Source organism: Chelonia mydas, chromosome 2 (genome assembly GCF_015237465.2).
Source record: "Chelonia mydas isolate rCheMyd1 chromosome 2, rCheMyd1.pri.v2, whole genome shotgun sequence".
NCBI classification, from domain to species: domain Eukaryota; kingdom Metazoa; phylum Chordata; order Testudines; family Cheloniidae; genus Chelonia; species Chelonia mydas.
In genome coordinates this window covers 172450132-172475999 of record NC_057850.1, presented here as the reverse complement: position 1 = coordinate 172475999, position 25868 = coordinate 172450132, and the positions used below count along the sequence as shown (strand labels likewise).

At 38.8% G+C, this 25868-nt stretch overlaps 1 protein-coding gene across 6 annotated transcripts in view; it reads right to left on the bottom strand.

Moving 5' to 3' along the window:
- The window catches only part of VPS41 (VPS41 subunit of HOPS complex), a 166885-nt gene that overhangs the window by 67171 nt on the left and 73846 nt on the right, over nt 1–25868 (bottom strand). For all 6 annotated transcript variants that reach the window (XM_027821210.3, XM_037890023.2, XM_043540565.1 and 3 more), the window contains 4 exons: nt 16969–17088; nt 14015–14161; nt 12746–12812; nt 1428–1525 (listed from right to left, as the gene is read on the bottom strand). In XM_027821210.3, the coding sequence (XP_027677011.1) occupies nt 1428–1525; nt 12746–12812; nt 14015–14161; nt 16969–17088 (432 nt within the window). The remainder of the gene's footprint in view (nt 1–1427; nt 1526–12745; nt 12813–14014; nt 14162–16968; nt 17089–25868) is intronic.

Genomic DNA, 25868 nt, shown 5'->3' with positions numbered 1-25868 from the left:
TATTTGCCAGTCCTGAAATGAGTTGGTGGGCTCATTAATTCACAACAAACAGAATTCTACAACACGGAGATCATCACTGAGGGTAACTGTCACCCTTGCTGGCAATCACAGCAGAGAGACCAAACTGATAGGTCCTTGAGGCTGAACTACTTTATCCCCCCTTAAAGACATGTCCCTCTCCAGGTCATAGCAGACGTATATAGGCAGGACAGCAAGAGGAACCTTTCACAGCATTTGCTCACCCTTTTTTGCTTTGGACAATTAGAGGGGTTCAGTTTTATCAGCTTGGCATCTTTCACAAAAACACAAAACAAATGCAAACACATTCAAAATCTCTCCGCTATGATCTATTATTGCTTGACCTGAAATTCTCTTTCCCTCCCTGTTCCCTGAAGCAGTCAGAATTTCTTTCACCGTTCCCATTTAACTCTTGCTTTATCCCAGCTCTTTTCCAATACTACTTTTTCATTAACAATGACTTCCAATTTCCTTGCTTACTAGCATTTCACTCTCCCATTTCCCTTTTCATTTGTTACCTTGCTTCCTTTCAAAAGACTCTCTCACATCAGAGGAATTACTGTACTATCTCTCTCGGAAGAAGCTGCTGTGGCATTTTTATTTTTTTGCCTTAAAATAAATAAATAAAAAATACTAATCTGACATCCTGCAATAGGGCTAGAAGCTAACCCTATTGATTTCAATAGGTTTGAGCATTAGTTTGAGCCTACAGCACTTCATTGCCTAGCAACATGTGCACCCAGTTGCTTAAGGTTACTATAGCGATGACTGTCTAACGCAGGCACGCTATCAAAGAGATGATCAAGAACATCTGCCACTCTTATATTGGGGCTTCAAGGGCTTTCCTTTCCCCACTTTTTACTGTCTATTCTGAAACAAATATACGAGGCAGGCATGGTTGTTTCCCTCCTGCTAGCGATATTAATTCCAAGTGCTATGTATTTACAAAAATATACAGTGCACAAACCAGATGTCTCAGAGGTGAAGGAAACAATCAACCACTCTTCCAGTAATTTCCACTGCCCCGAATACACTGACTCCTATTGTTAGAGCTGATCAACTTCACTCTCTCATTCCTGAAAATGCACAGTGTCAGCAAGTTGCCCCTCCTTTCAGCTGGATGTATCCTTCATTCCTTCTCATACACAAACACCAGAAAAGATTGAGAGAGAGGCTTTCTTTGTTCCCCCCAAGGAACAAAGGAGACCAGACAGCAGGACCTCTAAAAGGTAAATTCACTAGACTTCAACATAACCTCTGTAGACCTTATTTTATAAGTCAAGGAAATTGTATCCATTGTTCATTACAGACTAAGCTAATGAAGAATCATTTCACAGATAATCATTGTGTCTAACTTAAACCTGAGGAGGTTTTGCACTCCTGTGCAACTGTAACACCAAAGTAATTACCGTTTTCTCAGAAACCTCCTTTACGTATGAAAGTACAACAAGCTGGTCGCAGAGAGGTGCAAGTCCACTGATGTAGAATTCAGTATCGAACTGGAAAACTGCAACACAGGTAAGACACAGATTTATATAAGAGCATGATCCACTCTCCCAGAAAAACATGGATCTGATTTTCAGAGGTGGCCAGCTGTACATGCTCAGCATCTCAAATAAATCAGGCCCACGGTATATAACAAGCCTACAGTACTCCTTGTTAGACTCACTGGGTGACAGAAGATTGCAACTTGCAAATGAAACTAAATTAAGGGTTAGGAAAAGAAACATTTTTGGGCTCCATCATATGCTATTGCTGTGATTTTTATAAGCAGAATCAAGATTTAAAAAAAAAAGAAAATGTTTGCTGCTATTTCCTTCTTTGGCCTGATTTTTAAAACTGAAAATGAATTTCCAAGATCACTCCTGAACCCAGGGGATTTGAATGCTGACTGTAATTGTGCTGGGGGAAGGGGTTGCAAAAAACAGTTGAATGTTTATTTTTAAAAAAAGTTTTGTTTCAGTATACAGTGAACCACATCATATACATCACCTGAAATGGAAATAAATTACATATTTTTTTCTTCTGCTCAGTTTACATTTGTACATTTAACATCAGGGAGCACTTTGCTGCTTTTTCTCTCTTTGATCCTTGCCCACCATATAGGTAACATAAATATACACAGAGAAGATCTGTAAGTGATTGCATTTGGACTAGCAAGGTGCATTTTATATAACCCTATGTGTAGATCCCGGGCACAGTGATTTTCATTTCCATTTTAGAAGAAACTGAGCACAGACAATGAATGTGTTGCCATTAGTTACCACTAATTTAATTAGAAGAAGGAAATGCACTGTAATCTTGAGTGATAAAATAAAAGAAAGCTAAAGAAATGATCGTAAAAGAAATGGGGAGGAAAGAGGGGAAATAATCATCCATTAAGTAAGAAAAAGTGGTATGAAATAAGAGTTAAATGTAACATTTGTCTCTAAAGGAATAAGCAAATACATATAAAAAAAATTAACACAGACACTGTGACATCATTGTGGGATGAATGCGTCACATAAGGTTAAACAGTCAATCAACAATATCCCTGGGTAGAATATGCTGACATTTTTAATCCTCTAGGCAATTATTTTGTTCCGTCCTGCAAGATTGACAATGCTGCTGGGAATATATCACGTTTTGAGTGCTGATTTTAGAACAGCTGATTTCAGAAACATTATCTACATAGTATATCTTGCTCCTGACATTCAATTTAGCATTTAAAGACTGAAAGGAATACTCAAAGCAGAGAGGGAGAACTTGAAGAAGACACAAAATAAAACGGACAAAACGCAAAATGAGGAGGACAGAGGAATATTTATTGACAACTTATCAAATGGTGGCTAAAGAAGATGTCTACTGCTCTGAGAGACATTTAAAGAAGACTGAGGATTCAATTTGGGGGAAGAACATGGCGCTTAGTGACATCTTTAGAAAGAGCCTGGGTAGAACATTCTAAATAATCTAATTTCCATTGACTTTCAAATGGGACTACAGTTCATAAATCAAGTCGGCACTTTTGAAAACTTTACCCTATTTGTCCACCTAGCTGTGAAGATGGGATAAACCAAAACAGCTGTTGGGCAAGATGAAACAGAATGTTGCAGTAAGTTTTGTTCTCAGAGTTTAATTTTTCTGGTTTCAATGTCAGCTTCTCTATAGCTCATCCTCCTCAAGAGACCTTGTTGAAATACAATGCTATAGTTCTCTTGCTACAACCTTGAACAAAGAACATCTAGTAAAAATGCTTCTTGTTTATCTGATAAAAGACTTTGAAACAGCTAATCAAAAGGCTTTTATTGAACAGATTACAAACATTATAGCCATACAGAACACAAAGTAAGCAGTGAGCCAAATTAACAGGTAGTTTGTTATGAGAAAAAGAACCACCCAACGAATAGCTATTCAAGAATTGTTATTAATTTGAACAGGATCATGAAACTATTAAACCAAAACTAGCATCTATATGCATTATGAGACCACATCCAAGTAAAACGTATTTATGATTAAGGCTTACAGGAACCAAGATGCAAGACACACTGATTCAGATCAGTTCTGCTCTATGTTAGTCTGTCAAAAAAAAATACTGAAAAGTGAAACGCAGGCTGAAATCCTTGATCTTGTCCATTTAAAAAATAAGGCTAATGCAATGAGGTGACAAGATACTGTGCTGCATCTTTTACCAAATTAATCACACAAAACTGGTTTAAGTGCATAACTGTTAATATTTCACGTTTTAAAGATGCACAACAATGCTGTAGACCAGTGGTTCCCAAACTTGTTCCGCCGCTTGTGCAGGGAAAGCCCCTGGCGGGCCGGGCCGGTTTGTTTACCTGCCGCGTCCGCAGGTTCAACCGATCGCGGCTCCCAGTGGCTGCGGTTCACTGCTCTAAGCCAATGGGAGCTGGCCCGCGCCACTTCCAGCAGCTCCCATTGGCCTGGAGCAGCGAACCGCGGCCACTGGGAGCCGCGATCAGCCAAACTGCGGACACGGCAGGTAAACAAACCGGCCCGGCCCGCCAGGGGTTTTCCCTGCACAAGCGGCGGAACAAGTTTGGGAACCACTGCTGTAGACAGAAACTAAAACCAAAATGCTTGTTTCACTTATTTAGTTGCACATAGTTTCCCTTGTCATGCTACAGGCATATTGGATGAAATCCTGACCCCAAAGAGTCAATGAGATTTTTGTCATTGATTTCAATGGAGTCAGGATTTCACCCATCATCTACTAAGATGAGAAAGCAGAAGACTAAACTAAACTGGCATAGGGAATTCACTCACAACCTAACCTTCCCATATCTTAACATTGGGGGGAACCGATACAGGAGAGCACAGAACGTCTCCAGTCTTTCCTATGTTACAGGTTCGAGGATGGTCTTCAACTATTAGCACAGTTTCTGCCTAGACTATGTAAGCAATACAAAATAGGTCACAAAATATCACACGCTGATCTGAGCTGTTTTCAGATTCATACAATTGCATCCAACAGAAAATAAAAGTGATCATTTGGTCACAGTGGGTAAATTCACCCTTGTATAGAGGGGCCAGCAAAAGACCTATGCACCACTTCAGTGTCTCTCAAGCTCTCTTTTGAGGGCTTAAGTGATGTACAGGCGATGTGCTATCATCTGCACAGGGTTGAATTTTACCAAGAAAAAGTTAACATCCATTCTTTTAGGCACATTGCTAAAAGTGCCTAAAATCCTGAAATATAAGCATTAAGTAAAATAAAAAATATTTACGTGATTTTAACATTAATGTTTGTGATTGGAAAGACCCATTTCTAAGAACCTGCCCGGACATTTTAAGTATTTCAATATTTACAGTAAGCTCTCTTTCTTTCATTACTTACCTAAAGGTTAGCTAATTTCTTTGTATTATTTTTGTAAAGTGATAGTATCTCAAGGACGGAAGCATTTCCAGCCAGCAGGGAACCTGAACAGAAGAAACTACCAGACATTTCTAGGTTAAAAGATGTCAATTGTGATTCAAAATTAGGAAGGAAATGAAACTAGTTTTTAACAGTACATGAGAGGCCATGCATCAGAAAGCAAGGGGTCAACAGGAACTCTGTCTTTTTGTGCAAGTACAGTGAAATAGTCAACGTGGGAATCCTATATTTGTAGTCAAAGGCAGCAGTGTGCCTCTACAGTTCACTGTAATTCTTCTCCTGAAATTACATCATGTCCTACATGAGCAATAAAGTGACTACCTACTAACTGAAAATGCATTCAAATGACATTCTAATAAAACATTATTTTACTTGAGTTCCCGTAGGAGGAGCACTTTATAGGATATAACTGATACCAAATGTCAGATTCTGTGTGTACCCCAGACTTGGCATCAGTACAAGATTTTGCACAGGATACACAAGATAGGTTTTCCACTTGGAGCTCACAACCCCAAGGAGAGTTACAAACTGGTTCCATGGCTCACAACCAACACATGGGTAGACTGGGAGAGAAGGTGGTCTCAAAACTTTCTGTTGTAACATGGGAAGGTTCAGAACTAGTGGGGCTAGATAAAAAAAATCACTAATCAACCACTCCTGACCTGGCCTGAAAGACACAAACCAAAGGATTAAGTATTTTCACTACTTTGATGTAGAATATGATTTCATTAGCTAGGGTTAGGGCTGGTTAGTACCTGTCAACACTGAATTAGATGGGTGTGATCAGAAAGCAAGAAATATTATGCTAGATAAAGCTGGGGCTCTGTTAAACCCTTCATGATTAACAGCTGTCACCTTACTGGATACGGATGTAGAGTGGAATCAAACGGAAAACTTGCTCTTAAAACAAAACACTCATCATTACTTATTACAGACTCTCAAATTAGAAATGGAAGAGAACAATTAGGTCATCCAGTCCATCGCCTTGGCAGTGCAAGATGGTCCCTATGTTAAAAAATGTAGTGCATAGTGTAATGTCAGCAGCATTAAGACTGGCTGTATAACTGTACTACCCAGAATACATAGCATTTATGAAACATTTACATCACTTTCATGGAACTAAGCAAATCCTTATCTACGTCTTCCCCAATACTGCTGAGTACTTTACTTTGTGAAATGTAGCAACATATTGTACTACTGCTGAAAACATCCCATCACTTTTTATTATCTCACAGCAATTAAGTCATCAGTGGGAACATTTCCCACCATTTACAGCATATATTTCTCCAGACGGAAGCCTATAGTTAGGGCCCTACCAAATTCATTGCCATGAAAAACCTCATGGATTGTGAAATCTCATAGAATCATAGAATAAAAGGGTTGGAAGGGACCTCAGGAGGCCATCTAATCCAACCCCCTGCTCAAAGCAGGACCGATCCCCGACTAAATCATCCCGGCCAGGGCTTTGTCAAGCCTGACCTTAAAAACTCCTAGGGAAGGAGATTCCACCACCTCCCTAGGTAACGCATTCCAGTGTTTCACCACCCTCCTAGTGAAAAAGTTTTTCCTAATATCCAACCTATACCTCCCCCACTGCAACTTGAGACCATTACTCCTTGTTCTGTCATTTGCTACCACTGAGAACAGTCTAGAGCCATCCTCTTTGGAACCCCCTTTCAGATAGTTGAAAGCAGCTATCAAATCTCCCCCCATTCTTCTCTTCTGAAGACTAAACATCCCCAGTTCCCTCAGCCTCTCCTCATAAGTCATGTGTTCCAGTCCCCTAATAATTTTTGTTGCCCTCCGCTGGACTCTTTCCAATTTTTCCACATCCTTCTTGTAGTGTGGGGCCCAAAACTGGACACAGTACTCCAGGTGAGGCCTCACCAATGTCGAACAGAGGGGAACGATCACGTCCCTCGATCTGCTGGCAATGCCCCTACTTATACACCCAAAATGCCACTGGCCTTCTTGGCAACAAGGGCACACTGTTGACTCATATCCAGCTTCTCGTCCACTGTAACCCCTAGGTCCTTTTCTGCAGAACTGCTGCTGAGCCATTCGGTCCCTAGTCTGTAGCGGTGCATTGGATTCTTCCGTCCTAAGTGCAGGACTCTGCACTTGTCCTTGTTGAACCTCATCAAATTTCTTTTGGCCCAATCCTCCAATTTGTCTAGGTCCCTCTGTATCCTATCCCTACCCTCCAACGTATCTACCACTCCTCCCAATGTAGTGTCATCTGCAAACTTGCTGAGGGTGCAATCCACACCATCCTCCAGATCATTTATGAAGATATTGAACAAAACTGGCCCCAGGATCGACCCTTGGGGCATGCCACTTGATACCGGCTGCCAGCTAGACATGGAGCCATTGATCCCTACCCGTTGAGCCCGACAATCTAGCCAGCTTTCTATCCACCTTATAGTCCATTCATCCAGCCCGTACTTCTTTAACTTGCTGGCAAGAATACTGTGGGAGACCGTGTCAAAAGCTTTGCTAAAGTCAAGGAACAACACGTCCACTGCTTTCCCCTCATCCACAGAGCCAGTTATCTCGTCATAGAAGACAATTAGATTAGTCAGGCATCTGGTCTTTTGTGTTCTTTTACCCCTATACTACACAGATTTCAAGGGGGAAACCAGTGTTTCTCAAACTGGGGGCCCTGACCCAAAAGGGAGTTACACGGGAGTGGGGGAATCGCAAGGTTATTTTAGGGGGGTTGTGGTATTGCCACCCTTACTTATGCGCTGCCGTTAGAGCTGGGTGGCTGAAGAGCAGCAGCTGTTAGCTGGGCGCCCAGCTCTGAAGGCAGCACCCCACCAGCAGCAGCGCAGAAGTAAGGGTAGCAGTAACCTAACCCCCTGCTACAATAACCTTGTGACACCCGGCCCCCTCGGCAAACTCCTACAATTACAACAATGTGAAATTTCAGATTTAAATAGCTAAAATCATGAAATTTATGGTTTTTAAAAAATCTTATTACCATGAATTTGGTAGGGCCCTACATACAGTATTCAAGGAAATCACATAGAATCCTTGTCATCTTTTAACAACAGATTGACAGAATTTTAGAAGCTAAAAATATTGATGGCCTCAAAGGTGACCTTTCCTTCACAAAAGTACACTGAATGGGAAAATTGTGTGTGTATGCAAAATTACAAATAGGCAACTTCAGCAACCAATAGGGGAGGAATATGGCAGCCTTCAGATCACAGTATTAGCCTCACTTATTTCATCAGGCATTTTGCTAATTATGAATATGGCCTTTTTTGTCATCATGTGAGGCTAAAGGGGTAATAGCAGTATGAGTCAATGTGGGTTTATTATATGGGTAGTATGGTGTTTTGTCTGTTAGATTATTTATTTATTTTTAGGACTTAAGATGTGCAGGGGTCTCTGATTAAATGTTTACATAAATAAATATATAAAGAAGTTGGCATTTAACCACTGGTGACAATTTTCTGCTGATTGTGGACGCTAATAAGATTTTTTTTTTTTAAAGTTCTTACAATGCTAGAGTACAGTATCTCTATGAGCCAAACTGAAATATTCAGCATCTTCTTCCAAAAACCAAATTGGTTGTCACGATGTCCACTTCAATCAAAATCCAAAATCTGACTTTCCAGTGGCTGAAATTCATCAGTAGCAATTTCACTAGGAAACATGTATGGATTGATCTGTAGTTCTGTGACCATTCCCTGGGACACAAAGGTGCGCTGGGGAGCACATCCACTATACATGCAATTTTACACCAGTTAGCAGTCTGCCTTAAGTATTTTCTACTTGGAAATAACGAGTGTCTGGAGGTGTTATAGTTGGTTAGAAGCTGAACTTTGAATAAGTCCCTGGGGTGAAAGTCTGGCCACCATGAAGTCTTTAGGAGCTCTGCCACTGACTACAAGGGGCCAGGATTTCATCTTACGTTTTACTCCAATACAGTAACTCCAACTATACAATATGATGGGGGCTAATTTAGCTACAGCTAGTTGTCCGAAGACATCCATGCAGCGTGCAGCGGCAGTCAAAAAAGCAAACAGGATGTTAGGAATCATTAAAAAAGGGATAGAGAATAAGACGGAGAATATCTTATTGCTCTTATATAAATCCATGGTACGCCCACATCTTGAATACTGCATACAGACGTGGTCTCCCCATCTCAAAAAAGATATGCTGGCATTAGAAAAGGTTCAGAGAAAGGCAACTAAAATGATTAGGGGTTTGGAAGAGATTAGAGAGGCTAGGACTTTTCAGCTTGGAAAAGAGGAGACTAAGGGGGGATATGATAGAGGTATTTAAAATCCTGAGTAGTGTGGAGAAAATGAATAAGGAAAAGTTATTTACTTGTTCCCATAATATAAGAACTAGGGGCAACCAAATGAAATTAATAGGCAGCAGGTTTAAAACAAATAAAAGGAAGTTCTTCACACAGCGCACAGTCAACCTGTGGAACTCCTTGCCTGAGGAGGTTGAGAAGGCTAGTTCTATAACAGGGTTTAAAAGAGAACTAGATAAATTCATGGAGGTTAAGTCCATTAATGGCTATTAGCCAGGATGGGTAAGGAATGGTTTGTGAAATGCTGTGTGATCTTTGGTGAAAGGCATTATGTAAGTGGAAAATATTAATTATTTCCTACCCTTTACAATAAGATTCTCATATTGCTTTTTAGGCCTTCGCTGAGGAAAGGATCCGTATTCAGGTCAATGCATAAGCACATGCTCAACTTTATGCATATTTAGAGGAATTAAGCAAGTGCTTAAGTTCTTTCCTGAACTGCAGCCTTAGCATGCAGATCAATCTATATTTTTTATGAATATACTAAAAACCTAAATTAGCATTAAAGTTTTTTTTTTAAATAAAAAAAGTAATGCAGACGCAAACAACAACAGGACTGGCTTAGTGAAGTATAACAAACAGCAAGAACTCTGAAATCAGATGGAGTAAGCACAGATATCAAAAATTCTTTTAAAATATCACAGTGGTCTTTAGTCCAAGTTAAACTTGTAATTCAATACCAATACTTTCTAATCAATATGGTACTTCACTGTGGTAGCTGACAGAGCTGAACTGATACAATCAGCTCATCCAACAAACTGTTACCCTGGCAGCAACATTTGTGGAGTTTATGTAAGAACCATGCAAGCAGGGAATTGTAGCATATAAAAGAAAAAAAGACAAAAAAGGTAAAATTATTACAACATCATTGCTACTAGACTGAAAGATACCAAGCTACTGCTGTAACATATGCCTTAACATCTGAACCCTGTCCAGATGTTTGATTTAATTTCTCTTAGGCATAAATAAGGCATCAGCATTTTAAAAGAAGTACAGTTAGAACAGTTTAGTATAATTTTTCTCTCATGGTATGGGATAGCCTGGTTTAGAAGCAAGATAGATGCCACATTTAATTTCCTGACTGTACTACCACGAGGAAACAAACCATCACAGAATGAGATGGCGAGAGAGAACTTGCTTTATAATACTTGGCACCTTTTCTTTCCAACGTAAAATTTAAGGAGCAGGAGTTGTTCAGTTTCCTATTCACCAAGCTGTAAGCCACTGTAAAATGTTTATACTCTCTTGATGCCAATACAGTCTGTACTGTTATAAACACATGAACTTCTGATGCACTAGGAACATGACTCTAGAGTGGTGCAAATCTGAGCACTCTTAACCTTCAAGGAGGAACTGTTATCTGTCCTATAAGTATCCTGAAGAGCAAAGATCCAAGTGTGATGCTTCATAGTCCACCTCTGGGATTCATTCATCATGTGAAGTTTGGAAAAAAACAAAAAATACCTCAAAGCCTCAACATGATAACAGTTATTGTGTTTGGTTGTTTGATTTTTTACAAAGTAAGATGCCCGGATGTTACGATGAAACTTGTCATTCAACCACTGGTGGTAGTTTCTTGCTCACTGAATTTCATTTGCTTTAAGTTCTGTACACTAAATGCACATATAGTAAGAGTACAGTATCTTACTTGACATACTAATGTTTTCTGCCAAAAACCATACTGGTTGCTGTGCTGTCCACTGAGATTACCAGATCTCATTATCTAATACCTCAAAGTAAAGTTTAAACTACAGTAAAACTGAAACTGATGCCACTGTATGATACAAAGTTCTTTAGAAAGATCTTCTAAAAGGTATCAAAAGCTATTATAATCTCTATTGAGACTTGAACAAATGATGCTCCCCAACCTTATGCCCATATTTTAAGAGTGCTGTTCAGAGCATTCAGCAGAGCTGTCTCAGTGCTGTGACCTGAAACCAGAAAGGAAAATCTCAAGCAGATTCTTAACAGATAAGCGAGATAAAACACTGATCCTCAAATATACACTGAAGACACGGGGCTGAAAGAGGTAAGATCAAGAAGTTCCCTCCACAAAAATCGCTAGCCTTCAGACATGTGTCTATGCAATTTGATAAAGCCTTACATTTTTTTTTTTAAATGAAGTTCCACACAGAGTCAAGTAAGGTTAACTACCTGTGTATGTATTAGAGTCTCTCCTGAAAAACTAAAAGCAGTTTTTGATCACTGATTATATAAATCATCCCATTTTATTATTTTCTAAAGGGGAAACCCAACAAGCTTTTGGGTACTGAAAAATGCAGATGACCTGAGAGTGGAACAGAAGGCTAAACTTCTCCTTCTACTTATGATTCTCTCATAAATTATATAGTTCTCCATTCAGATGATTCTGTAGGAAAAACAGAACAGTGCTCAATCAACGTATTTTGTAATCCAGTTAATTTTCAGGTATTCCTTCCTCTCAAAATATCCAAACTTCTTGCTTGTCCAGATGGAGTCTGAGGATCATCCCAGTTAATTTTCAGATTTTTTCCTATGGATCTAGCCCAATCAGTACTAGTCACTAAATACAGTAATTTATGAAATTATGACATTTGCCTGAAATCATTATAAAAATGAATAGTATAAATTTATTTCCTGTGGAATCACTTGGTTCAGTGTCCTGAAGTTAGACAACAGAGAGCGAAATCCTGCCCGATGGAAATCAATAGGAATTTTACTATTTTCAAACAGGGCCTGGCTGGAAACCAATTTTGTATGGCAACCAATTTTGTCTAATCCCATGTCCTCATAACAGAGAACCAGGTAAGAGCAGAGGTTCTCAAAGTGTGGTCCATGCACTGCTTCCACGTATCCACAGAGTTGTTTTCGTCACAATGGGGTGAGAGCTTTCACACTTTCAAGAGGTTATGCTTCCTGTTAGTCACAGTCCAGAATAGGAATATCTTCCAGGGACTCTAGGGGCTTTTTATTTTTTAATTAAACAAAACAACCCCTCTCACAACCTGCTTTGTACCCTGCTTCTTGTATCTGTTTATCAGGGGTTTTTTCCCTGTATATTCAATAGTGACCAAAGTTACACACATGACCAGAACTGAAAGGGTAGCAAAAACCAGGGAGGCAAAGCAAACTACAAAGAAACCTGAGGACATTGGAGCAGTAGAGGCTGCACAACACCATGCCCAAGAGAGAGAAAATGGAGGGAAGGTGGTGAGCAAGGCAATCAAGCAGCACACAGTTACTTGAGAAGATGTGGGATTGGGAAGTTAGGAGCTATGGCACAAACAATCTCTGTTTTAAGAAAAGGGCCACAACACGAAGAAGTTTCAGACTCATGAGCGTTCCCAAGACAGAATTAGGCAAACTTCACAGATTAAAAAGAAGGACGACTTTGTGTTATTTCAAATTGCTACCTCTGAATGAGCCACAGATTCATTCTGAAATGAGAAAACAAGCCTTCCAAAATTATGTAATATTGAAATTTAGCTGTGAAAACCTTTTCTGTTATTTTTAAAAAGAGAGAGTTTGTGGGGTCATACTTATTTCTACATAGCGGCTGGGCAGGTCTCGCATTTCACTGGCATGCCGCTCCTTTACCGAACATATCTAGAAAACAAAGACATTTTATTCAGTACTATTCATCTCAAACTATTTTGCATTCTGAAACACTTAGAGACATATGCATTATTAGAACTTTAGCATAGCCTTGGCTTTGCATTGCTGTAAGCTGGGCAATTACTATTTACCATTATCATTTAGAAGGAGACCATTAAAAACTGATGGAGCTGCAGGAAAGTGCTACCGTAACCCACAGTCACACAAATAAATGTTGGAGGAGGAAGGAAAAATGACAATTTAAAATCTGGTTGCTGTGGTTCGTATATATTAGTCACTATGGGCTTGGTTTCTGTGTCACATCCTTCTTCCATTGAGTGATTCCTCAAGCTTTTCAATGGAACTGAAGTACTGCTCATTCTGAGTAAGTGTGGCAGAACCAGGCCCTGTACATTTGTTTAGCTGATTTACAAAGCACTCTTGGTCTAGGTGTATGAATGTTATGAAACTTGCAAATGTATAAAAACAGGTGCAAAACTTTTAAACAAACCTCATAGTATAGAAAAATCTTCCAAGATTTAAATGTCACAAAAAAGCTTTTTTTTTTTTTTTTTAAAAAAAAAAAAAAGATGTTTCCCATCTCATTATATCCTCCCCCATACCATTTGCTCAGACCAGCCATTTTTAAATTTCCCACTGAGTACTAATGTAGCAGTCTGTTATTAGAAAGCATCTAACATTCTTGTAACGAATTTATCAGGCACGAGTCTCAGCAAATAATACACATCTCCAGTGCGTGTGTTTAAAATGCCAGCTCCCTGCTAAAACAGGATTGAAAGAAAAATATTCCTCTCCGTTTCCATGGCTGAAGGAAATTGTGTATCCATTTCAGCAGTCACAAAAACCCCACCTCATGACAAGCTGTTCCTGCTTATGCTAATAAAAATAAATGAATTCGACAACTCTCTAGGTGCTTTCAAAAGAGGTAATCTCTTGAAGGCACAGAAAAGAAAAAACTCCCCGGGGATTACACACACCGTATGTGCAGAGAAATCTGTCTGACCATTGGGTGTCTGTCATTACTCCTCCTCATGAGGGTCAGCCCAATGATATTTCTACGGCAGCAGCAGTTCTGCACACAGTTGTCAAACCAAATTCCATTCTTTTCAATTGTCTTTGCTTTTCAAAACTAATCCTTTGTTTTTCTATCTGTGATAACAGCAAGCATTTATTACAAGGGCAGGTAATTATACCTTTACTGAAGTTCCCCAGCCAATAATCAGTGTTAAATTGTCCTTCCAGCAAAGGCTGCAGGGATACATATCTGGGCGAAGGCTTATATCATCACGAGGCACATTGGTAATTCTTTGCTTGGAGATCACGTCAAGTATCTTCACACCCTGGAAGTTAAATACAATCCAATCTTACTTACTATGCCATCTCTCCTACAAACTGCATCTCAAAACGTTGTGGTGTTCGGCGTTACATGACAGCATGTTCAGTCTATAGTATAAGTTACAGCAAACAGCTGTGTCGAAAGAATGTATGGCAGAAAAATGTAAGTGCTCAATATTAAGACCAATATAACCCAGGAGAAGAGAAATTCAAGAGGTACAAGCAAGGGAGACATATTTTAACCCATTTAATAAGTGATAGGATAGGATATAGAGACACAGTAAAGAGGAAGAGAAAAAGCACCAGATAGCAACATCTGAGACAGAAGGAGCTCCAGAGCAGAAGGATCTTGTGAAATTGTGGGAAGGAACAGAGAGAAGGCAGGGGCTGGATGTGCAGATGGAGTCAGGAGACAAAAAAAGAAGAGCATCAGCATGTCTGAAGTAGAAGACAATGTTTTTTAAAGCAAACTAAACTGAAAATTAAAAGAAAACAATCAAAAGAAATAGAAAGTACATAGTAGAAAGCTGCAGTGTTTCTTTTATTAAGTTTGCTAGCAATTATCCACTCTAGAAGAAGGAGCCTGGTGAGGTTTGCAGATTTGTCAGAACATTTTTGGGGAGAGAATGACCAGATACAGGTAAAAGATGCTATCAGATGAGCCTCTCCACAGCTGTTCACTTACAGCCAAGGAGGAGTCTCCACAGAGGTTAATGCTGTTTTAAGCAGCATTACCTCTCCCAATGAGATCTCTTTGGGTTTATCTGCAGGCAGAGCAGAAGATGATGCTACAAAGGATGGCCAATCCCCTGCTCCAGCATCTCTAAAACCAGTCCCACCTTCAAAATCTTGCTGAGCTGTGTTGGGGAGCATTAAAAATTCCCTAGCACATGTTAACATAGAAACAGAACCACTTAGTGCACCGCATGCTAATGCAGGCTAACATTTACACCCCTCTGGCGCAGACTAAAGCATTGTGTAGACAAGTCCTTAGTCTTTTAGCTCAAACTGAAAAGGCTCATGCTTTTAGCTTTGGAGGTTCCCAGTAGATACACCCTGTGTCCCTTAATTGTAAGCCCTGTAACTAGCTCATGTTGTCTGTGGCTCAGGCACAGAGGGGAACAAACAACAAACATGTCTTATGGCAGAATCAGGCCTTACAATTATATATTCAACCTGATGGTTATTTCAGAATAGCAGAGGCCCAAAAGATTTGTACACAACATGTCAAAAGGAACTTGAGGAGAGAATAAGACCAACATAGCTAAATGGTAACATACAGACAGTTATGAGGACACAAAAGGCATTCTTTAAAGTGGTCTCAACAGTACGGAACACTAACTGCACTGGATAAGGAGTACATTAGAAATTAAAAAGGCTAAGAGAAAAACAAAGGGTCAAGAGTCAAATATATTAATCTTCTGGGGGGCAAGCATCATTTCACTTTCAACATAAGAAAAAGCCTGGCTGTGACTTTTTTGTCTCTGACAGATGGCTTTCAGCATGTTATTAGTATTCCATGTTCCTATGTGGTACTCTCTAGAGACACCTCTCTTCAACTGTCATATCTACTCCCAGCAGATTCTCATAGAATAAATATTTTAATTGCATGGCTCTGAAAAGAATGGCTCTTCAGCTGTGGTCATGCAGGAAGATGAAACAGCCATTGAAGCTGCATTCTCCAATGGCAGAGTTGTCCAGAAGAAGCATGTCACCAGTAGATCCATGCAGCAGATTTGGCAGGCAATGCCTGTTGATTATATATAAATTAATTCTAAAAATGGAACAGAGCAACTACTGAAAAAAATTCCTTGAATACTTCAGCTTCAAAAAATAACTAATAGAAAAAGGGTAACATTCAAAAGGGCTAAATCCCATTTTCATAAGTGACGGGTTCCTAAGTGCCTAAGTCACATTTGAAAATGAGACTTAGTTGCTTTTGAAAATGCTACCCACACTGGGCTTTGGCATTTTTTACTCATCACTATTGGGCTTTGGCGTTTTTACTCAATTTAGGCCCTGACCTTGTAGTTTGATCTGCAAATATGGGTGAAATTCCATGGTCTGTGTTATCCAGATGGTCAGACTAGATGACTACAGTGGTTCCTTTAGGTCTTAATCTATGAATTATACTTTTAGTAAAAAGAGTCGATTTTCTGCTAAGTATTTTCCAAGGGGGACTCCCAAGGGCCTATCCAAATAAGGATTTTTTTTTTTAAAAAAAAGATTGCACCCATGGAACTACACTGATGTTGTTACACGGGTGTAGGGTGACCAGATGTCCCGATTTTATAGGTCTTTTTCTTTTATAGGCTCCTATTACTCCCCACCCTCTGTCACAATTTATCACATTTGCTGTCTGGTCACCCTACACAGGTGCAAACCTCAATGTAGACACCATTCATCAGTTTAAAGTAGGGCTCCAATAATGTGATTCAGTATGGCGGCTGCCCAGTGCAAGCAGCACTGGTGTTAACGCTGCTTTCCACAGGGGCAGGGTGCATCTCTAATAGGGGTTTGCACAGGTGTAAGTGTCTACAGTCCTTCAGAAGAATACAGCAACAGTGAGTGTACTGAAGACAGAGAGAGAAAAACACACCTCAAAAATACATTCTTCTCAATGTTTGATTGCATTAATATTCTGAATAATGGAGACAAATGTTTTAATATAGTAGAGTATTTTATAAAAGGAGCATTCTGACAAACTGACACTTTAAAATGCTTCAAGTATCGGCCAAATTTGATGCAACAATACCAGGTAACTTTCCATGTATATTTACCAGAGATGGCAGATACAATAGTAAATACTTACCATATTATTGGCCCAAGCAATTAAGTGTCCTCTCCATTTTACATTTCTTATGTTTCCTTCTCCTTCGTGTAAAACAGAAGGCTTCCATCTGTTCATCCAAGTCTTCTCATATAATAGCAACTGTGGAGGAGTATAACAAAAGCATAGTTCTGTGAAGTACTGCTATATATAAAATAAAACTTTTTTTGATTAGTAAGTATTTCTAATCTTTGTGTTTGAATTGAAAAAGAAAAAAGTGTCATCCAACCAAACAAAAAGAGAAGCAATAAGGTCAAATATTTTAAATGGTTTCCAATGTCAAAGCAATACATTTATTATTTCAGAATTAAATCTACATTAACAATAATAATAAGCTCTTATATGGCACTTATGAAATGGCTTTGAAAAGGAGGGCATAATTACACACATTATAAAGGTGGGGAAACCAAGGCACAGAGGGATGTGAAGTGATTTGCTCATGTGGCTGCAGGTAAGCGAGAAAACAGACTAGAATCCAGATCTTCTGACTCCAGTCCATCAATTGAACCATGGGACCACTGCTCCTTTCACGTAATAGGAGATTAGACATAGCTTTCTGCATGTACGGCATAACTAGCACCAATCAAGCCATGATATGTAGGCTCCAATCCCACGATCGGATCCCTTACAGCCATGCAGAACCACCTGTATTTCAATGGGGGCTCTACATAGGCATAAGAGGCCACCCATGCAGATTAGATTGCAAACTCTTTGGGACAGGAACCCTGCCTTCTGCCTATAAGAAAGGTTTCTATTATATTTAAAAAGCATATACAGTAATTTTAAATAATTTCTGAAACTGGTAAGTACTTCACAGCAAAAGAGAAATAATGGTCAACTAAATGAAGATTGTTTCCAGGACAATCCAAGTGTTAATCCATTCCAGTGTACTCCCAACACATTTTTATTTAATATGGTATTAACATTTCTGGAGTGCGGTCAGCTTATTTGCAACACATGAAAAAGCCAAAGCCCCTGCCCTGGAAAGCTCACAGTTGAAGGCCCCAATCCTGCCAACACTTATCCACATGAGTAACTCAACTACTTCAATGAGTAGCTCATGTGCATATAACCGGCCTACTCATGTGTAAAGTTATTCCCTGAAACCACTTATGCATGTATTGATACCAAGATATTAAGATACCAAGGAAACAATTCAAATGCAAGAAACTATTACAGACAAACTTGCCTACAGATGGAACATTTTCTTCTCTAAATGCATAAATGATTTGGATGATCAGAGATGATTGTTTAAAAAACACACTTATTATAAATAAGGCTTCAGGTGACAGCTATACAGATTGCATGTCTTTTGTATGACCACAAGATGGCACCAAAAGACAGATATTCCCAGAAAAAGTTTAATTGGAGGCAGAAAATGGAAGTTTTATCAGCAAGTTTTACATGTCAAATGCACTGCAGAGAGAACACTTTCTAACTTAACACACGCTTTGCAATTTCTCCCCTGTCAAAATGAGATGATTTCAGTAACACCTGTCAATGTCTATGGATAATTGTTTCTTTGTTCATATAATCTACGAACAAGTCACAAACAAAAGAACTTTAAGTGGCATGAATCATTTGGCTTGTTTGCTTTAATATAAAATTAAGCTGAACTGAAAAATAATGACAAGAGAACTTTAATACAGGGAACTTAGAAATTGTTCCTATTGGTGGCTACATAGAATTGGAAATGATTTTTGCTAATTTACATAATATTAAAGAAAGGCTTGATGGAAAAAAAATAAAGTTATTCTTCAAGTGTTTGTTTTAATTCTTTTAAGTTAAAGTACTTCAAGTGTGTGATATTTACTTAACTAGACAGAAGTGTTAACTTTATTATTCACACCAGTATTAAAAGTGGCTACATTTATAGTGAACAATATTGATTGCAAATTTAACCCCTTTCTCTTTGTGAACAGATTGTGATCATTGAAAATATATTTGTTATTCATAAGTATTCACTGAGTTCCCTTGGAAAAACACTTTTAAACCTCCTCTCTATTATATGTGGTTTTGTTAAGGCTCCCACAGTGAGTGACAAACTTTTCAGATTAGAGAATAATGAACAATTAACAGTAAACGAGTGTACTTTTGGTACAAGTTTTCAAGTGTTTATTCGTTCAGGATAAATTCCTGGCACTTTCAGAATGTATGATATTTACATATACAAGCTGCTGAATAAGAACAAACTAAATATATTTACAAAAATATGCCCAAATCAGGGTTTAAGAAAGCATACACCCCACTGTTTGGTCCTATATGTTACCTATTGTTGGCCAAACGCACTGGAAAAAAAGATGAGGTTTGTAACAAGGAATTAAATTAAAACAGCAGAAAAGAACTGATAGCCATTATAACAAATGATTTCCAGTGGTTCTGAGAACCCCTCAACTCCAAGTGAACTGTGGGTGCCCAGCACCTCTGAAAATTAGGCCTTAAATTAATACTCGAGAAATTTAAGATTTCCAAAATAAATGTGAAAATTTTTGCTTACACTAGTTCATTCAAATGGTGCTAAACTTTCCTCAATAATATAAATTTAGTAGAAAAAGTATTAAAGATAGCTTTGAAGTTCAACTAAATTCTATTTGAATGTCAACTGTTTCCTAAAGCATTATATAGGATAGGCAATGTTACATTATTTAGACCCACAATACACACCAATTTAGAATTATTATATTATGGTAGACAATGTCCTTTATGGATTCTTAATACTTATTTAAACCCACCTGCCTATAGTGAAGAATATTTTTGTGGGGGGAGTCGGGGGAAGGAACATCTACATATTGCGCCATACTGCTGTTTTGAAATCTCACCCTACCACAACAGACAACCCCTGCCCTGAATAATTTATAGGTGTAAGCCCCAAACACTTACACATGTGCCTACCTTTACGCACATAAATAGTTTCCCCATGAAATGCAAAACAAGTGTTTGCAGGATCAGACTCGACACAAACAAAGGCTGAGAGAAAAGAAGAATTGCTATCCCCATTTTGCAGATGAAGAAACAGAGATCCCACTCAGGAAAACGTCCCCACACAGGACAGCACATAAGTATGGTGTTTCCCTGAACTGGGGCCAGAGATTAAGTGACTTGTTCCATGTCACATAGGGAGTCTGTAGCGAGGAGGGAGTTGAACCCAGTCTCCTAAATCTCAAACCAGTGTCCTAATCACAAGGTCAGCCTTCCATTTCCAAAAGTACAACAGTAACTAATACTGGTGCCAACAGAAAGAACTCCTAATCTAGTGGCTTCAATAAGACAACATTCTTCTCTCAAAAATGTTATACTAATTTAACTGCAATAAAACTATACACCCTATTTTACTGACATTTAATAAAATCTATTTCTCTTTTCCTCACAATACAGCCACCTTGAGACTCACTGAACATGAATGTTCTACAAAGCATTTTAGAAGTTTGTAATCCATTGAGCATATTTCTCTTAAAAACAGTTGGTTAATTTATTTAGTTCATTTTCCACACAGCTATAATATTGAATTGTCATCTTCACAAAACCAAAAACAATTTAAACTCAATGGGAGCTATGTACGTAGAGAGAAAAAAAAAGTTTCCAAGACAGGGTTTCCCCTGCCCTCTCTCTTTCTGGTTGGGGAAGGTATTTTAGGGCTTTACTTCCCATAAATCCACTTTCTGGCAGCTGGCACTCTCAGTATTTATTTTTCAGCAACAGCAGCAAAATCACTTCCTTGCATTCTCTACAATATCCTTCATTCTTCTCTCTGTTTTGTACTGATAGATCTCTCTAGTTCTTTGTTACAGTATAGCAGTGTTTAAGATGCATATCCCAATATCTCCTGCTTGTATAATGTATCACATTATAATATGGCTGCAATAAAACAAACCAACCTAAACCTTCTCTGACATCATCACACTAGATACAGGCCTTGACCCCACTTTCCTCACTATTACAGAGAAGGGGTGGGCAAAGCTTTGCCACTTTGGAGTCTTCTTGGTTTCTCACCACTTTATTTGTTTTATGGTGTTTTAATGAAAGACTCCTCAGGAATTTTCTAAATGTTGAATAAGCACACACATGCCTATAGTCAACCCCTGCACTTCTAACTGTGACAACAGTAGCAGAAGCCTGCTGAAACGTATTCGTTGGTAGCTTGTTCAACGGGATTGAGCAGAGGACTTGTTGATGTTAAAACTGAGTCAATGTAATTCAACTGGATTATTGAACACCACTCTGTGGATCTTGCACTATTAATATATCAGCCTTCTTGGAGAGAGCTCAGAACTCTTCTGTGGAGTGCAGCCACTAAAGAGAATAGACTAGTGTTTTGACCTAATGGAGCCTGTCATGCAATTAGCACTAATCCTAATTACATGTAATCCCAGTCTTTAAACTATGAATAGGAATCCTCAATCATCTGAATAAAGATACCAAAGACTACAGCAACAGCAGTGTCAATGGGATGAAATTTAAACTGATTTTTTCCAGCTACCAAACACTATTTTCACAACAATGAAATGAAAAACACTCTTTCCCCACAAAAACCAAAAGTTTCAAAGGGAACAAATTGTTCTTTACAGCTAATTTCTACATGCAAAATGTGGAATATTACCTGTATCTAGATCACATAAAAATAACGTGTTCAACTTATGTAGTTATTTCTTCTTGAAGATACTGAAGAGTTTTAACATTTGCAAATGATATTGGACACTACTGCAGTGGATGTGGGGAAGCAATGTGCCCATTTTTTTTTTCCGTATCAAATCAGAGAGGTTAAGTGACAAACCCAAGGTACAGATTTACATTACTAACCCAACCTAATACTGTACATTAAGATTTGTATTTAGCCAGGAATGCAGAATTAGTCAATGTTATATATATGTATAGTGCAAATAAATACTCCTGTTACAAATGGCAATGAGGTGGGTGGATTCAAAGAAGGCAGCAGAGGCTGTGGCCAATAAATAGAGGGCCGTTTCTCCCAAATAAACTATAACAACATAACTGTGAATAAATTCCATAGCTTCAAACCCAGGAGGATTCAGGGAGACTATTTCTACTGGATTAAATCTTAACTGCTTTAACTGATGGATTCTACTTATCACCAGCACACAAACTGCCAACAGCATGATTTAACCTGAAAATCCAAACTTCCCATACTAAGAAGTTAATTATCTTGTTAAACGTATGTATACCTTTCTACACTTCATGTATTTTGATACTTTATGTTTAGAATCTCAGGTACAGCTGTTAAATATTTTTATATACACACACTGTATGTTTCTACACACAAATATATGGATTATAAATATGATTTACTTCCATATACTACACAAGTGAATTCTAATTCTCTCTCTCTGACTGAACAAGAGGCATATGGTGTTGACTGGCGGAAAAAGCCCATCAGGTGACATATATGTATTAGACTATCTGTTCACTAAGTGAAGAAGACATCACTACAATTAGAGCACTCATCTATTGAATATCACTACATATATCAAGTATATTTAAAACATCCTACATCCTTGTGAGCAAGTCATAGCTAGAAATTACTTTGGCTTGGTACATGCTTCAGCCTGTACCCTGTATAAGGTAAATTACCCAATGCCTGGACACAGATTGCCATAGTACTTGCTCTTACTTCACTTCACTTAAACTGGACCTCTCAGTATTTACTGACTGACATTTTACAGCTTACAAAGCAATCTGCCTTTCTTGTCTGGCACTCTTCTTCTACACAACGCAATGCCAAAGAGCTGACTATCTGGTTTCTAAAAATGGACTCTGCTGCAAACAGCATCCTGACAATTTAATAATTTGTCAAAGTAGTCCAGCCAGCGATTATGAAGTACATATTGTAGGGTTCAGAGGTAAAGGTCATCTGCTCACTCAAAAAGCAAAGTTAAACTGTATCTGCTGACACTAAAAAAAAAAAAAAAAAAAACAGACAATTAAAAATAAAAAAAATCTGAGACATTCTGTGGCAGACCTGACTTTAACATACAAATTTCACTGCTATGCTGGTAGCAGCAGCTGCAACTTTATGAGAAGAATGCTATTTCTCTTCCCATCTGTGAATTGTTCAAGATCTCTATTCTATTTCTGTATTAGAGATTGCCATAAATTGGAAGTGAAACTGAATTTAGAATAACTTTTTTGTGATGTGTCAAGCAGTGGAGACTACGAATGCTGCCCTGGAATTCTAGTACTGAAAAAATTAGGTTAGGGGTTTAAACTAAGAGTTTGCCAAAATGCCAAAGACTTTTCGCTATTGTTACGACATGCAAGATAAAGGGTCTAGTGTTCAAACTTGGGCACCTAAATTAGATGCTCTTTCAAAAATACTATATCATACATATATGCTTAGAAAATGTACTGGGGACATCCATGTTTGAAAATTATTCCTTGTACCTCCAGCCTCACTAACAACAGAAATCTATGTCTAATTTTTTAAAAACTGACTAGCAATTTTGAGTGCTCAACTTAAGACATCCTAAGAAAGATGTTCATTTCCAGAAAGAACTCAGCACCCTTAGCCTAAAAATTACATTCCTTTAAAAGGTGTTTCCTGTTGAGCACCCAAAAATTGTGGCACTCAAAATCACTAGTCACTCTGAAAAATGTAAGCCCTAGAATTAAGTGCCTGATCCCATGAGGTGATGAACACCCTTATTTCTTACTGATTTCAACAGGCTTGAGCATTAGCTGGAATGTGCTAAGTGTCCACACCATCTAGTAAGGTAGGCCCACAAAATCTTAATTAACAAACATACCTAAATTGATCCCGTGTAACAGTGGAAGGCATCAGTAACTAACCAATATCCTAGCAATATCCTGAAAAGTGCCTTCACTAATCACTTTTTGATACTGGTCAAAGCACGAAGTGTAAAGTGTCATCAATGGCTTTACCAAGAGAAAGAGTTCAGAAGAGCAGAGCAATTTAAAGTATCTTTGAACGAGAGATAATATCCAATAACTTGATTTTGGAACTTACATATCTTTCATCTTCCTTCCCAGTTCATTTTGCCTCTAACGCTCCAAATACAGGGGATACTTGTGTTGTTCACCTAACCAACAGGTTAGTAAATGCCAGCATTCTAAGGGTTAAGTGAAGAATACCTTTATTTCAGCTTTACCACCCTCATTAGCTAACTTTCACCCTCTTATTTTTAAAGATTAGACCTTTTTTTCAGGCAGGAGTTTACTGCCTCCAATAACACAGTATTTGTCTTTTCCCCATGCCTTGAAGCTCTACGGCCTGCTCTGGCCAGGGATGCCCTGTTATTTACAATATATTATTATTATTATTACTATTATTATTTCAGGGTTACCATCATCTGCCAAGTGCTCCATTCAAAATGGTACTGTACTTAATTGCAGAGTTAAGAAAGGACAATGTATTTAGTACCATACCTATTGCCTCTAGTTAAGTTCGTATCACTGCACTTCCATAATACACCTACACTTTTCAGGAGAAGAAAAAGCATTTATTTCTAAAAAGCTGTTCCTGGCCGACAATATGGGGCAATTATTTTATCCACATTTTCAATAATTTTGCATTTCTTATTCAGATGAATAGGTTTAACAGTGTAGGATGTATTATGACAATTTGTGTAAGTAAAAGATTGGCTTTGCATTTTTAATTTGACCACAGCACAATGTTTTTTCTTTTAAAAACCTCTGAAGTGTCTACAGAACATATTAAGTTTAGTAGCTTTGCAGAGCTTGTACAACATAAATAAAATTTTTCAATGTCTAATCACTTTAATGGCTCCTAAAGGAGCCATTGTTGTTTATTGAGTACAATGGTGTTTTTAAAATATATTCACCCACAGAACCACACAGATTCCGAAGATCCACTCAATGCTGCGATCAAGATTTTATAATTATATACCCTTACACCCAGCACACTATTTAAGCTATGGCTACACTTGCAGATGTAGAGCGCCGGGAGTTAAACCAGCCCTCAGAGACAGCAGCAGGGAAAGCGCTACCATGTCTTCACACTGTTCGCTGCAAGCGCAGTGGCGTGGCCACATTAGCAGCTCTTGCAACGCCACAGAGAGCAGTGCATTGTGGTAGCTATCCCAGTGTGCAAGTGGCTGCAGCGTGCTTTACAAATGGATGGGTGGAGTGTGACAGGGAGTGTGTTGTGTGTATGTGGGGGGAGAGACTGTGTTTTGGGGGCAGTGTGTCAGCACGCTGTCTTGTAAGTTCAGACAGCAGCGGGGGGGAAGGGAGAAACCCCGAAATCAGCCCCCACCCCCTGTCTCCCCCCTCCCCCCCACAAACGCCTGCCTCTGCAGCAGGAGCATTCCTCAGTAATGGTTTGCATTGTGTCCCAGCTGCCAGAAATGGAGCTTTGAAAGGGAATATCCGCATGCCTGCAGCCCAGTTCAAAACAATGACCAGAGTGGCCACTTGACTTCAAGGGATTATGGGACGTTTCCGGAGGCCAATCACAGTGCAGTAATGCAACACGTCATCCACACTGACACCCTGGTGCTCCAGCCCGGGCACAGCAAGCTCTATGCTTCTCATGGAGGTGGATATCCAAGAGTGCTCCAGCTGCAGAGTCCAGGTGCTCTAAGTACCTTGCCAGTGTGAACACCTCCGAGTTAGGGCGCCCATGGCTGATTTAATGTGCTCTAACTTGCAAGTGTAGCCAAGCCCTTAGATGTTTTTTCCATGTCTATAATTTGCCCACAATATTCACATAATGGATGATAATAGCTCCTTGGACATTATGAGATATTATATGCCATATCCTTTATGAAGGACTGATTTGTCTCAAAGCAAATAGCATTGAGGAGGAGGTAATTAATAAACATAGGCCCTGATTCAGGGTATTAAGTGCAACACTGAAGTAGGTATATTAAAATTAACAAAAGGGGATG